At 40.8% G+C, this 15,513-nt stretch overlaps 1 protein-coding gene across 31 annotated transcripts in view; it reads right to left on the bottom strand.

Moving 5' to 3' along the window:
* The window catches only part of LOC125977523 (receptor-type tyrosine-protein phosphatase delta), a 196,162-nt gene that overhangs the window by 25,841 nt on the left and 154,808 nt on the right, over positions 1-15,513 (bottom strand). For 8 of the 31 annotated variants that reach the window (XM_068651443.1, XM_068651445.1, XM_068651466.1 and 5 more), the window contains exons 13-18: positions 8,007-8,195; positions 6,694-6,702; positions 6,158-6,175; positions 3,775-3,885; positions 2,837-2,848; positions 923-1,192 (exon numbers count right to left, since the gene is read on the bottom strand). In XM_068651443.1, coding sequence (XP_068507544.1) covers positions 923-1,192; positions 2,837-2,848; positions 3,775-3,885; positions 6,158-6,175; positions 6,694-6,702; positions 8,007-8,195 — 609 coding nt within the window. The remainder of the gene's footprint in view (positions 1-922; positions 1,193-2,836; positions 2,849-3,774; positions 3,886-6,157; positions 6,176-6,693; positions 6,703-8,006; positions 8,196-15,513) is intronic. The other 23 variants (XM_068651462.1, XM_049734305.1, XM_068651465.1 and 20 more) reach the window with 5 other exon arrangements.

Genomic DNA, 15,513 nt, shown 5'->3' with positions numbered 1-15,513 from the left:
GCAATAGATTGTCTTTATACGCCGTCTGAACTATGCTACAGGGGGCCCTCGCTGTCAGGCTGTTATATTGTGACTAATATCTCTGTTATGTCTCTAGAACAAGAAAAGCGTGTCCCTCGTGTGCATGAGGCGGCGCACGCTCGCCATATTGTCCTCGCGCTCATGCCGCACCGATATGATTACGATCAGATAACAAGTGGCGGGCCTCCAGAGGACGCCAAACACTCAGGCCTTCTTCTTGTGTTGGCTTCCAGCTGTGAGATAAGTCCCAAACTCTTATTTCATTACTTTGACTGACTAGTGGTATATTTTTATTCATTGCTATCTTTAACACTGACACCACTTAAGATAAGAAAATAATATAAATATTAATGATGGTAATAATAACAGTTTAGTTTGTGGTGTAAGTCCCAAGTATGATTGATTTTATCGTTATAAGTGGTCGCAGCAGGTGGCGGTGGTTCGCAGTAGTATTTAATATTTATAGTTTTCGTTGATCTTTTTTTTTAATAGCTAGAATTAGATCTAATTTGAGTTTTTACGAAAAGCTGTTGCTGTGGCAACGCTCTGTTCTTCAAGAAAGCAAAAAAAAAAATGTTTAAGGTCTAAATATGCGCAAAAGGTTTTTGGCAAACACATCAGGCCTGACATCAGCATTTGATTGGTTATTTTTAAAAATTGGCTTAGCAGCGCCCCCTACATAAAATATTTTAACAAAGCAGCCCCAGTTGTTTGTCCCACTTTCAAAATTTGTTGGTATATCTTACAGCTCAACAAAACCTACCAAAAAAGTATCCATAAGTATCTACATATATACAAAATGTTTCCATCATTTTTAATTTTCTTGAACATTTGGCAGGTATGGGTAGTAGTGTTATCATTACTAGTAGCAGGTGATGGTGACAATCACAAGGACGAGTACCTTTGACGGTGATCTGCGCCACAGCCTCAATAACACCCAATGTGGACATGGCCACGCAAGTGTAGTTGGCCGACTGACGCACGTCGGTTAGTTCCAGCACGTTGCGCCCGATGGGCATGTCGTCCTCGGGCGTCAAGTCCTCGGCGCCCAGCATCCACTTGACGTACGGCATGGGCGAGCCCACCGCCACGCAGGTGATGTTCACGCTGCCGCCCGGCATGATCTCGTTGTCCGTGGGCGGGATGGAGAAGCGCGGCGGCACCCGGCGCACTGCCACGGGACAAAAAGACAAAGAGCCCGTTGAAATGATGCCCGCGGGAGAGCAGCGGTAGGATTTACCAACGTTGGACGCGTTGTGATTGATGAGCGATCGACACGAGGCCATGGTGCAGCACGGCATGCAGGCGCACTGTACATGGCTACACGCACAACAACTTTGATGGGATTATCATCATCATCAGGATCATGACAACAATAATAATGATAATAGTAACAACAATAACACAAGGGCATTTCTTTTTATAAATAAACACTGGTCAACAAATATTTACTAAAATTTTAAATCAGAGATGGCTGTAGATGATTTTTTGTGCTGATTCAAAAATTTTCTGTAGCACATCAGCTCTTCAAAATATTGATATTAATAATAATATAAAAATAAAGTATATTTTGGTAATATTTATGAATGAAATGTTTGGTTTGGGGTGATATTTTTTGTTTTTTTTCCCGAAACATCATTGCTGTCAACTACAACACAGTAAGATTTGTATTGCACAAGCTTTTATAAATAATATTTTAAAAACAAAAAAAATTAAAGTATTTAAAAAATTTGATGTGCTGGAAAAAAGTAGACATTTTAGAAATCAGCATCAAAAAGACACAAAATCATCCCTGATTAAAACGTTGCTGTTGACTAGTGTAATTGATTTATATTTAACGAAGAAATACATTATATATCATGTATAATACATAATGTACAATATACTTGCATAATGTACAATATAATATAGCATTATAAAAAAATAATAAGTGTGTTGAGTCTTGCTACTAATAACTCTTGAGCAACATAATTATGAAATATATAATTATATTAATAAACACACAAAGTTGCGTCAAGTAGTTGGAACTTATGAAGTAAATGAATAAAAATAAAAATTTAACTATACATTATGCATTTTTTTTCAATATATCATAATACTTGAGTCAACTATTCAGTCTAAATTCACTGACAATAAATAAATGATACATTTACACTTTCATTCTATTACTCACGACAAAACAACATCAAAAAAAGGCCGAACAAAAACTTGGTCACGCAAAAATAAATATCGACTGCACAAAAAAAAAAAAAAAAACAGTGTTGCTGCTCCTCCTGTGCAAATAGCCGCCTTTCATCTTCGGCCATCACTTCCTGCGCCGAACCGCAAACCGAGCAGCTCGGTCTGCTCGTTCATTATTAAATACTCTGGATTTAATTAATATCCAATTGGATGGCGTGCACACGCTTCCCCACAGACATAATATTATCCCGCTCATTTGAATATCATTACATTTGTGAGGGCTCAACGTAATAAGCCGCTATTCTTTCAAGGAGCCTCCCTTCAATCTCTTGGGGGCGAGGTTGCTTTCACAGCTTACCACTCGCATTTAGTGCCAATTACAATCAAGTACACATTCGTCATTAACGTCATTCAGGAAGCTTCCGTCGGTTCCGCTCAAGACGCCGTATTTCTCGGGATTTCCGGAGGCCAAGCAGGAACACTGACAACATGCAAATGAGATGCAAATAATGGTCCTGCGTGAATCAATAATGACGACTGGGTGACAAGTGAAACAATAACAACAATCGCACTTGTGCATTTCTCTGAATGAAGAATGCGTTGCTGTATTTGGAGAGAAAGAAAACACACTAACCTTCTCGCAGCTCTGAAGGGGAGATGGAGGATTTTTTTTGGAGGTACAAAAAAAAAGTGAACACAAAGAATAAAGGAGAAAAACAAGGGGAGAGTAAACAGGCGTCCAGATTAATCAACTCAAAAGGACTTTGCCGTCTACACCCTGCTTGAAAAACTTAAATCGCTGACATTAAAGATTACTTGAATACTACACAGTCAAGTCTGAGTCAGAACAACACACATGAGACAAAAGTATTGAGACAATCCTTTTGAAAATCAATATGCGGTTCAATTATATAAATATTATTTTTTTAATTTTTTTTTTTAAATTTATTTAAGGGACAATCAGATTTTTATTTTTTTTATCGGCGAGCTTTACCTTACAAATTTAGGCACATTTGCAGCCAGGCTAATTCAAATGTATTTAAAATGACAAGAAAAATGTTATTGCATCATATCCTTTCAAACTAAGCCGTACCATATGGAATCGAATCGTACTCCCACCGCGTCAAACCGAATCAAATGCTTCCACTCGAAACGTCTTGGATCGTTTCGCACCCACGAATCGAAAACCGTACTGAATTGTCTTGTTTACACACGTATAAATTTATACTGCAACATTCGTGTTCAAGTCCTTAAAAGTATTTTTTGAATATGCCTCTGACATAGAGTATAGATTAGTTGGAAATGTGAGATAATGGTAAATTCCTTGATGTTCTCTCAATGCTGCTCAACGGGGAGGATTAGAGAGGGGGAAAAAAGTCAGATTAAAAACACCAAGCAATCCTCGCCAACTGGGCCGGGAAACGGGAAGGGCCGGAAAAAGGTGCATACTCTATAGGTTCACACATCAGTGCGGGTAAAAGTGCCAGAAAATAAATTGACGAACTACTTACAACATAGAATGCGGCCTTCGGAGGATTTATCTACCAAAAACTTTCAACGCTCTTTTCGTACCTCGGACATAAAGGTTGGCCGGCGCCGAGTAGCGCGTCCCATCGTTGTTGGTGGCCACACACTCATATTTTCCCTGGTCCGACTCCTCACTCTGCTCAATCTGCAGGGCTCCTATTAGGGAATCACAGACAGGGCAGCAAAAGAGGATTAAAATGTGGCAAAAAAACCACAAAGAGGTATTCTTTATATATTTTTTTTTTATTTGACTTTTTTAGCAGCTCTCCTAATGACTAAATATGAAGGAATTGTTTCCAGAATCATTTGTTTGATCCACTAAGTTGGCCTACAGCCGAGTAGCTGCGCGTGGTCACCATGCAAGACTTGAGAAGACGTACACAGTGGAACCTCCAAAGTCCAACGCCATCTCGTTACGCCTTTTCCATCGTTCAATAATAATAATGATTTTTATTCCTAATTTTATTCCTGCCAGAATTTTCCACTCTTTAGGGCAGTCGTTTTGCAAACTATGGCCCCAGGGCCATTTGTGGCCCGCTGTCTATATTTAAGTGGTCTGCAGCAAGTACAATAAAAATTAGCTTCTAATAAATGTCTTTTATATAATGTATAGCTTTTGCAAATATTTCAATTGATTTAGTTATTCAAGTAACATTTGTCCTCATAACTGTGTTAATTCATTTTTACAATATAAATCCACTTTCTGCTCTCTGTCAACATCCAAATTGGAGACATTGATTCTCAAGCTTTAAAAATGGTCATCTAAAAACAGATTGCTTCTGTTTTGGTTAGGGATAGGATTCAGCTAATGTTCAATGCAGGGGCGGATCATTTCTGGTGGGTTACAGGGTCTCGGACCACCTCAAAATTGAGTAAAACTATTTGTCTTGTAGACAGCTAGGTGGCAGTTAAAAATAAAAAACAAAAATTAATATATAAACAACATACTGTTGATTTTGGTCTGCTTGATAAAATGAAGTAAAACAATTTTAAAGTGCTCCTTGCATCCTTCGATTTTTGGCCCTCCGAGAAAAACGTTTGCCAGCTTTAAGGCATTTGACTTTGGAGGTAGACTACAACTAACCTTAGAAAAATTTACAAAATTACACAGAATTCAAAAATAATGAGTTTGAAAAGACACTCATCCTAATGCCAATGTAGATAAGTAAGTAAGTTTTATATACAACATGTAAGTTGACTGGTCAATATGGGGGATGAGTGGTACTGCTTTAGGGAGACATGGATCAAACAAAAGAGGTTTACAGTAGAAGAAAGCAGCAGAACAAGAAAGGACAATTGAAAGAAAGGAATTTTCGGAATGAATTTTTTTTCCCAGCATATTCAATCACAAATCGCGTACCATCTATTTTTTTTTCCATTTTGGAAAAAAGGCAGCATTTTGCAAAAACAAAAAATAAAATTGCTGCTCATAAATGAGGAAAAAGAGCAATTGCAGGAGAATGCGAGGCAAATCCAACACATAACCCTCTGGAACAATTTTTTTTTTTTTTTTTGACATGCAAATCTTGGCAAGAAATGTATGTCAGCGCAACTTACAACCTTGCGACAACCCCTAGCTGAAAAATAAAATACAAGTGTATTAGAGGACAAAATTCAAAATGCGGGCCCCTGAGTCAACAAGAACCAACCACTGCTTTTTTTTTTTTTTTGGAGTTTCAAAAGACACCAATAAAAATCCACAATGGGATCAGCAGTGTGGTGTCACATTGACCAGACAAAAACAAACTGCTGCGGCTCCCCGGGTCAACATGGGCAAAAATTGAGCCAATGCATCCGCTTCCCTCCGTCCGACTCTACTGTTTTTCCCAAAGCCTGAAGACAAAAAAATAAAAAAAAGTCAAAAGCTCCAAAGAGGCAAGAAAAGTCAGAAAAATAGGTGTGAAAGAGGTAAAAAAGCACCGTAGAAACTTTATCAAAAAAGTGGTTGTTTGGGCTTTTTTGTAGAGGTACAGGAGAGGAGAGCAAGTAGAAGAAATGGGAAAAAATAGAATTTGGGGGGCGGGGAGGGGCGTTGATTCCACAGCAAGAACAGCTAAGGGGGGGAAAAATGCTTGGTTGTTTTAGTTGGACAAAAAGAGGGACGCATGATTTGCTATATGGCAAACAAAAATGGAAAGAGTTTGACAAAAATAATTGTCATTGGATATGCTTTTTGTTGTTGTTGGAGCCGAGGCAAGCATATCACAACTGGGCTGGTGAAAGCGGAACTTAACGTGTGTGTATGGGGGGGGGGGACATAGATGGAATCGAGTCAACAAAACAGGACAACTCAGAAAAAGGGGAAATGCCATGGCGACCGAGAAACAGGACAAACATGGAGAGTGATTGCGTCGAGTGGACGGCAGTGACAGCAAGAATGAACTTTGGATTGTTTTTCATTCTGCGAGCGTCAGTTCAGCACACTTACCTCTTATTGGCGTACCACCTGGGTGGATAATATGAATGCAAATAAGATTAGAAAGAAGAAGCATTAGTACGTGTGTAGATAGAGGTGGGAGGGGGGTGGGGGGGGAGGGGAGGGGGGTTTTGGAAGAAGAAAATTTTCAACAGTAAATAGAAGATACTGGAGGAGAGAGACAGGAGAGAGAAAGTCAGAGAATAAGAACGTTCTGTGCAGGAGTCAGCATTGCGAAATCACAGGAACTTTTTCACATGGAGGAGTTTCTGAAGATCGTCTAGTGAAGGGAAAAACTCTGGAGGCCTTGTGTGCTTGCTGTCCCATTGTGCCTTTTGGATTTTTTACCATTAAAATAAAATAAATAAAAGTGTCAGCTCAGTGAAAGCGTGTGTGAGATGTGAGCATGTGAGTTTCGATCTCTACCGGTGATTGTTGTAAGCCTAAAGTCATCTGTTAGTAAAATACATGCCATGCATTTTTAATCATTGTTGGAAATATGAGAATTAGTGGGAGAGGTGATGTGCGCTTTAGAGCTAAGCACTTACCAAAGGATTCTGTAGATTAAAAATAAAAAAACATATAGAGAGAAGAAAGACATAAGCGTAAGAATATGATTATATTCTTAAGTCTTGACAGAAGGCGTCGTTAAATGAAAATCATCATCATCATGGCGCAAAGTTAGTTTTCTTGGAAACAAAAAAAAAAGGACAAGGTGGTCAAAGACACGTCGTAAAGCTGCGGAACATAAGTTGCTTTGGGGGTTTGGATACACTGTCAGAAATAGGGGTACTTTAGCTAGTTGGTGGATTTGTGGAAGTACGGGTACCATCGGAATGGAATGATGTCATAAGAGCTTAATGGCTATAAAGCTACCATGGGGAGTTAACGGGTCTGCAAACTACGATAGAGAAGTTGATAGGAATGGCTAACAGGATGTTAATCGTTTTCTAGGAAAAGGCATGAAGTCAATAAAAGCCAAACAATTCTATTCAATGCAGCCTAAAAGGCGCTATCCCACTGAGTGACGAGCAATTGCGAATGTTTTCCGAAGGCAGTGAACGTTGTTTGTTCAATGTCGCAAACGTTCGGCAAAAGTTGGCAACTTCGGTATATTATTGATTTTTGTTGTCGCAAGGAAGTCTGGAACAAGTTTAAAATTCCCTTACCACAAGAAAATTCTGTTGAATGTTAGCGACCTTGAACGAACCCCGGCAACTATTCTCGCAACTATTCACCGCTCAGCTGGATCGGAACTTAAACAATTGTAGCCCTAAAAGGTAGAACAGGGATCGATGCTTACTCGTACACCTCCAAAGAGTTACTCATCTGACTTGTGATGTAAATTTCCCAAGGCGAAAAAAGGTACAGGTACGTTCCCAAGGTGAGGATGGCATCCCAGTGACAAGTTGTTGTACCCCTAAAGATGATTTTTTCTGAGAGTGTAGATTATGTCAAACTACAACAAAAAACACATAGCTGCTATATAGACCGTTATTCTTCAAATCAGATTCCAATAAAGGTCCATATACCACAGACAAACAAACAAAAACCATCCTAGAACTTCCTCAACACGATTTTGTGTTTATTATCAACTTAAAAGCAAAAGAATGGACTCACAGAAACAAAAGACCGACACAGCCGAAAAGAAAACCCAAAATTGGTTATAGCCAACACATGAGGGTCGACAAATCCCAAGTCTAATGACAAGACCGGAAGAAAAAGTGGGACACACTGGGATACACTCAAACAGGAAATAACGGAAAATACCATCACCTACAAAAAAAATCAAATGGGAAGTTAAATTAAGAAGGACAGAGAAGACAGCGAGAACATCTTTGATGACAGAGAAGAAACCTACCTGATCTGAGCTGTTTAATGCGCCCGTTGTTGTTGGTGGTATTGACGGGGAGGAAGTCTTTAAACCAGGAGATATCCGGGTCCGGGTTACCGCTGGCGGCACAGAGCATGGTGGCGGTTCGAGTTCGCTCCACCACTTTTAGTTGTGGGCCCATGTCTATGGTGGGGAAACCAGGGGGCAGCTGGTCCTCTGGGGAGAAACAATTCTCAAGTGAGACACGAGTCTTGGGACTTAAACGAGGGTGCTTAATGACACTGGACCTCTAGTGTTATGGTCCATGACTGAACCCAAAACTGTGACTTTAAAGCAAACGTACGTATTGTCACATCCTGAACCGAACCCCGAAGTTACCCAATGAACCAAAACCCTGAGAACCCCAAAGACAAGAGACCAAAGTTGGGTATAATTTCTATAGACCAAGTCTTTTAGTGCAGCGGTTCCTAACCTTTTTTGTGGACCGGTTACATGTCAGACGATATTTTCACGGATCGGCCTTTATGTAAATATATAAATAAATAATAAATTTAAAATAAAAACTGCATAAAAATAAAACTCACCATTAAGTATCTGCTCCATAGCTTTGACCTGAATTAATTGATCGTCGATAAATAAAATAAAAAAAAAATTCTGTGCGGCCTGGTACCAAATGACCCACGACAAGGTACCGGTCCGCGGCCCGGTGGTTGGGGACCTCTGCGCACCGATTCCAACCCCGGTCGGAAGGTTCCAGACAGTAAAACAGAAATAATTCGTAAGAAGCATCCATGTTTGCTTTCTGTTATTAGACATACAAACATCACACAAAGAGCAGCTTCTCTAAAGCGCATTTTACTGGAGTGAAGGCAGAGACAAGAAAGCAAACAGCCAATTCCTCCTTAAAACGAAGGGGTACAAAAAAGCCAAATTAGTTTCTTAATGGCGGGCACCACGGTCTCCTAATAAAGCACTTTTTGATGTTCACTTAGAACGGCAGGTGGCTTTTTGCTGCCGGGCAAACCAAGGACACACTGATTCCTCAGGATTTTAGATGTTTGGTCTTTCAAGTCCATAATCCCCACACGCCAAATTATACAATATAAATCCAAACCCAGCTATTGTTACGTGTTTATTTTCCGAGCAAACGGCCATTACGTTGACGTTACATTCCCACCATACGTCTAATTGCCATCTTTTTCCGAAGCATTTTCGCCACTCTGGGAAAACGTTTCGCAAAACATGCCATCTACGTCCGCACGTCGCCAAATAACAATCATGGCCGACTTCCAACAATGCTTTTGGGTACTTGGCATCGCGAGCCAGCGTCATGGATAAATCTCAGAGAAGTAAAAACGTGTTTACGAGCAAGTGACTTCAGAGTGAACCGCAAACTTTTCCCCTAAGCAATTCTGATGTCCCTACTTAAACTATCAGATAATGTTTGTTGTGTATGAAAACCACACCGGATAAAATCAGACCTGTCTGCTTCAACACACATTTACTCGATTCCACAGTTAGACTAATATGAAACCGATCGATATCCAGAAGCCAGCCACAAGCGGCATCGCTGTATGTCCAATGTAATAAGAGTTGTAACAAGCCGTGAAAACTACACAGTAAAAGTCTGTTGGATCCTCGAGCAAAGTGTTTACAACAGTTTACCTCACATGATGATTAGAAAAATAAATCTGATTGATACGGAAATGAACGGACAGGTTAATCAAAACACGACGGATGAAAAGTGATTTGGAATTCGCACTGATGAGGGATCTTTTCTAGGATTTCCCCATGAAAAAAAAAAATGTGCGAGGGGCCGTTCGGTGGTCCGTGTAGCTTTCATTTGTTTCCAAGCAGGAAGTTGATCGGCCTCCAAGCGAGCCAATGATGTGCTACAAATGATGATGGCCCTGGCTTTGAAAATGTCATTTAAACCACAAAATGGTGACATCAAGCTCGAGAATGTGATGGCAAATGCAATGCGGCCAGTCTCCCTCACTTTACAGAGTTACCATGGTGATAATAAATACAGGACGGGAAATTAAACACATTCGTTGGGTGCGATTAGCCGTGTGCGCGTCACGAAAACTCCGTCAGACTTTCCCCCCCTACAAGGCCAAGATACTGAAATGAAATCAGACTGCACTGTTCCTTTTAGCTTTGGCAAAAACTTGTGAGCCGGTAGTTAGCATTTCAAATGTAGCGCTTGAAAAGCTTCACATTAAAATCGCTGTTAGTCAAAGATGTAATTAACAGGGAAGCAAATCCCCCCCCCCCCCTCCCTCTTGGTAGTTCTCGCTAGCTGAGCACTGCAATCTCAAGGACAGTAAGAGAAGGGCAGCTGCTGCTTTACACATCCATACTGTATATTCAACAATAGCTCGGCACGCTAAATGAGATGGAAGCGAGAGAAATGCTGAAGTCACCTTCTATAAAAGTGCTGAGCGCTGGTGCTTGCTATGAAAAGACCCCCAATGACAATTTGCACACATTAGCCACCGCCGTCGCTATCGGGCCGCATGAGTGCCAAGTGTGAAAGGGACGTTGGCTCCAAAAGTACCTCAGCGAGCAGATTCCCGCTGATGACAGAAGGCCACTGGACATAAACTCCGAGCCATTAGAAGATTATATCGATTGATCACTCATACGCAAAGTATGGAGGTGAACTCTCGGTTCTCGTGTACGACAACGGCGGTTGTTTGGAGTACCTCCATTGCGTGCGGGGGAGAATTACACGTTGTTAGCGTGTAGCTGGTTGAGTAACGGAATAAATCACTGTGCTTATATCGCTCGTTAGCTTGTTGTTGATCAGAATTCAACATTTCAGACCGTGATTTAGTTGCGCTTTAGCTTGAATTTATTAGAGCTCGGCAGAGTGTGATTTATAAAATCGACACTGATGTCAGCGGGTAACAACGCAGCTTAGCTCAGGGTTGCTAGTTTTTGGAAGTAGAGGACTGGCGTCACATGACTTGGACTTGAGTCGACCAGTTGCTAATTTTCTGATTTCGGCGGGGAACATCGCAGCTTAGCCAGGCTTGCTAGTTTTCAAGGTGGAGGAATCGGGTCACGTGACTTGGACTTGAGTTGACGTCATTTGCTAATTTTCTGATTTTAGTGGGTAACATTGCAGCTTAGCCAGGGTTGCTAGTTTTTAAGGCGAAGGACTTGAGTTACATGACTTGGAGTTGACTTCAGATGCTAATTTTCTAATTTCGGCGGGTAAGGCGTTGACTTCAGTTGCTAATTTTCTAATTTCAGCGGGAAAACAACGCAGCTTTGCCAGCGTTGCTAGTTTTAGGTGGAGGAGTCGGGTCACATGACTTGGACTTCAGTTGCTAATTTTCTTACTAGTGTCTCGCTTGGTAGTATAAAATGCATTCCTATGCTGCACTAGGCCAACTCCCTGGGCGCTTTTGTCGTAGGTACGTGTCTTATCGCTGACAGGTGTGCGTAAATAGCCAATCTGCAACGAAAACTAGAGTTCAGAAAGTTGAATTGTGTTTCTGTATGCTGGAAGCGCTGCATTTGAAGCTTTCGCAACTCTTTCCCGAGAAACCCCCGTCAGTCAAATTGTGACTTGAGTTCCGTGGCTGTCGCACAAGAACTGGATTGTGTTTGACCCTCTTTCTTCGCTATAGTGGAACAAGACGATTCACCCCGTGCTGGCGAGGTTACTCTTCATCGAGAATCCCCGCAGGCTTTTGAAAAGCTATATTTGTTGGAAGTATTTAAGTGGCTACAATCCCCTCAGCTTGCCTCCGTCGAGGCTGTCGCAGGTCACTTGCTGGAGAAAAGCGTGTGACGAGACGCATTGTTTGCAAACTCTTTGCAGCCAAGAATGCGGGATTATGAATTCTTCCATTCTTAGACCGCTTTCTACACTGATCTGCCCTGAAGGTTATTCTTGCCCAGTTTAGGAATCAATCTGATTCTCCCTGCCCCTCCCCTGATATGATTTAAGCCTGCGCAGAAAGCAGGCCAGAAAACATTACCCGCCGAATGTGTCAGCAGCAAGCTATTTTTCGCCCCTTTCCACGCCGAAGCGTATCACTTCAAGTTGAGGGACACTGATCAAAGCGTTTTCCACGCTCAAAAATCCAAAAGGAGATAGGGAAATGTAGGCGGGTGGGAGGGAGGGAGGGAGGTGGGGGTTGCTAATCAAGTGAATCGTAGCACAGTGCTAACAAGGACGTCGTCTGGAATTGGCTCGTTTCATGGCTTGCAAATGCATTAGCTGACCTAGAATGAAATAGGAAGGCCACTTCCCGACGCTGCGGAGATAGGGGAGCTTCTCATTGTTGGTCTTTCCTCGGTTTGATAGCTCGCAAAACTGCTTTTTTTGTAAAGCCAGTCTTTAATTTTATAACGGGCTCTTCTCCCACCCAAATGCTACAGCTAGCTGTTTTACGAACAGATTAGCTTTTAGCTCGCAAAACAACTTTTTTTGTATAGTCAGTCTTTAATTTGTGTCTTTAATGTTTTACGAAGACATTAGCTGTTATAGACTCACCATTTGTAGCCAAGTGGGGCAGTGGGAAACCAATAAAATAAAAAAAGAAATTCCCAAAATAGAAGTCTCGCCGGATCTGAAGTTAAGAGGCCTCATGTTAGCGTGTTAGCCCGTTTTCCATTAGGACTCTTTCGTGTGGGATGTTAGCAGGCATGAATGACGAGTCCCCAAGAAAGCTTTTTAACATGATCAAATATTAAAATGTCCACAGCCGGGAGATTTTTCTTCCACTCAACTCGGGTGGAGACGTTTGCCTTTTGATGTATGAAGTAGGTGCTTGTCTCCGACTGATGATACGGAGTTGTGACCCCAAAAGATGGCAACAACATTTTTCAAATGCAAAATGGTTGCCTTGGCTCAAAAAAGGTCGGGAAGAACCGCTGTCGATGTTTTGTTTGGCCGATTTTTATCAATCATTTGTTTCATCGTTTCAACATTATCAGAAATGTTAAGATAAGTAAGTGGGTGGTAGAAAGTCTCATAGTTATCCAAAATAAAAAATCATACCCGTTAAGTAAATTATCCAAGAAGCTTCTGGAACGCCCCAAGCTTGCGAGGCGTAACAGCACTTAAGCTAAGAGCGGACCTGTTCCTCCTCACACTCGATTACAGCAAATTACAATTAGCTGGCTGAGCCAAATCTGGCACATTTGCAGCAATCTTTAATCGCAACTTTTCCACCAGTTGACTCAAAGCGTTCGGAGAACTCAAGTCTTCGTCCGACCTTTCGGAACATATCGAACGGTTTATTTTTTCCCGTCCGTGGCGCAAGGTTGAATTGTCGACACACTGGCGTGCGCTTTATTAGAGCGTAGCGCTGAGCATTTTGTTCCCTCTTATTGGATTACTTAAGCGGCATCTTCCCAGAGCTGCTCCCCCGGGGGTCCTATTTGGGCTGCAGAAGCTCTTTAATCTGATTCCCGGCTGGACAACATGTGTAAGCGAGCAGCGCTGGCTTATAGCCGTACCTCGCGGCGTTATTTAGTCACCGCTTCTGCTTCTTGACTTGGCAGCAGCAACGTGACAACCGTGCTGAATTTGTGCAGAGCTACCAGTGAAAAGCGCACTTGGCCGAGCTAAAAATCAACTTGGGCTCGAGAGAAAACAAATCAATCAAAAATATTCCGATGGATTTGTGAGAGATGGGGGATCCTAAGCGAAGGCTAAAATAAGTTTGGAGTTTTTAGTATGGCTGGTTTTTATTTCATTTTGACTTGTTTATTGAGTTTGAATTCATTTTTGGAGGATTTTTTTTTTTTAATTTAAAATTTTAGTTCCAGTATTCGTATTCATTGTTTATTTCATTTATGGGATATTTGTTGAGTTAAGTGCAAGGTATTTAAAAAAAAAAAAAAATCCATAAGTATAATTAATGAAGTTTGACTTTCCTTTTTCTGTGTGGACATGGAACAATAAGGAAATAAATAAATAAATGAATACATTTAAAATGAAACCTGAATAATCATGTTTTGATATGAACTGATAATAACCAAAACAAAGGAATTTTTTTTTCTACAGTCTTAGTTTTATAAACTTGTGATGTAGTTTCAGTTTTTGTTTGTTTTCAGCCTATTTTTGTGTTTTCTCATGAATTTTTTTTCAGTTTTAGTTTCATTAGTTTTCGTTAGCATGGAAGCAAGTCTCGACCAGCTTGTCTATTAAATTCATATTCCAACTAAGAGAAACTGGATAATTTGTTTTTTTGATAACAAGTGCTTTCCGTGATAACGCGACGGGAGTCGGCTTGTTCTGACTCGCCGTCCGTCCCTCCATAGGCCTTTTTTCGACTCCAGCAGATGATTTTCCCAGCGACTGAGAGGTCTGACATCAATCTCGCCGGCGGCCGCTTGGTCTTAAATAACTCACCATAGCTTGCAGATACTGATTGGACCGCCTTGATTTACCATGTAATATTGAAAGGGGTGTTTTGTTATTTTTCTCCCCTTTTTGCCCAGTGAGGAGATCAATTTCCGCAGGGACAGCAGGTCCCCATCTTTTTAATAAGACTAATGATTAGCTTGTTCATTTTGGATGTACGACAAGCCGAGTTTGGACCAAGATCGTTGTGGTAATTGATGAGGAATTCTTTTTAGTAATATGTATTCTAAATTAATATAGCTTTATTATTTTTTATTTATTTTTAGTTACCTTTTTAGATTTGTGTCATGTATTCTTTTGCATGGGTTTAATTAATTCCTCGTTTGGATTTTTTCAATTAAAAAAAAATCAAAAATTTCCATGGTTCTTTTATTGATGATATTTTAGTTGTATTTATATTTTAGTTCATTTAAAATATCGCAGTGGCTTCTGATTTTTTATTTTTTGGGTACTATTCATATTTTGAATGGATTTTTTACACTTTTTTAGTTATTTTTTGTCACTTCCTTTTAAGTCATTTTTAAAAATCTTTTTATTAGTCTTTTCTCGTTCATTTTATTTTGACTTGTTGGCTTGCTTATTAAATAGATCTTTGTTTTCTTGGCCCCACGTGGCAATGATGCAATTACACACTTGCGAGTGAAGCAAGCATGTTGTTGCATGTTATCTGACGTGAGAATGCACGTTTCTTGTTAAGTCTTCCCAGAATACAAACGAGGTTGCCTTTGCCATTCCCACTTGGTAAATAATGACAAAAGAGCGCTCATTTTCTCGAAATAATGGCCGCTCATGTAGCTGCTGCGTCCATTGTAAGCAGAAGGATCCACCTCCCAGTTTTTTTTGTGGTCGTTACAACCCCCACACACACATACAGCCCCCCCCTACCCCACCCGCCCCGGCAGCCCTCCACCTCACCCTTCACTGGCAAAATGAAATTGATGCTTTCTGTTTTCCCGTCACAGGAGAGCGCCTTCTCATTTTCCGCTCTCTCTGTCGACTTGTACACAGCAACGTAAGTTTGTTGCTATTTGTGTGTGTGTGCGTGTGTGTGTGTGCAGGCAGAAAATGGCTGTTGACAGCATAATGGGGGTATGAGGATGCAATATAAATCCTTAATCATGCCTGAATCATGAACTCCAACAA

The sequence above is a fragment of the Syngnathus scovelli genome, chromosome 1 (assembly GCF_024217435.2).
Source record: "Syngnathus scovelli strain Florida chromosome 1, RoL_Ssco_1.2, whole genome shotgun sequence".
Taxonomy (NCBI): Eukaryota; Metazoa; Chordata; class Actinopteri; order Syngnathiformes; family Syngnathidae; genus Syngnathus; species Syngnathus scovelli.
Note: the sequence above shows the minus strand (reverse complement) of the source record. Positions and strands in the feature narration are given on the sequence as shown.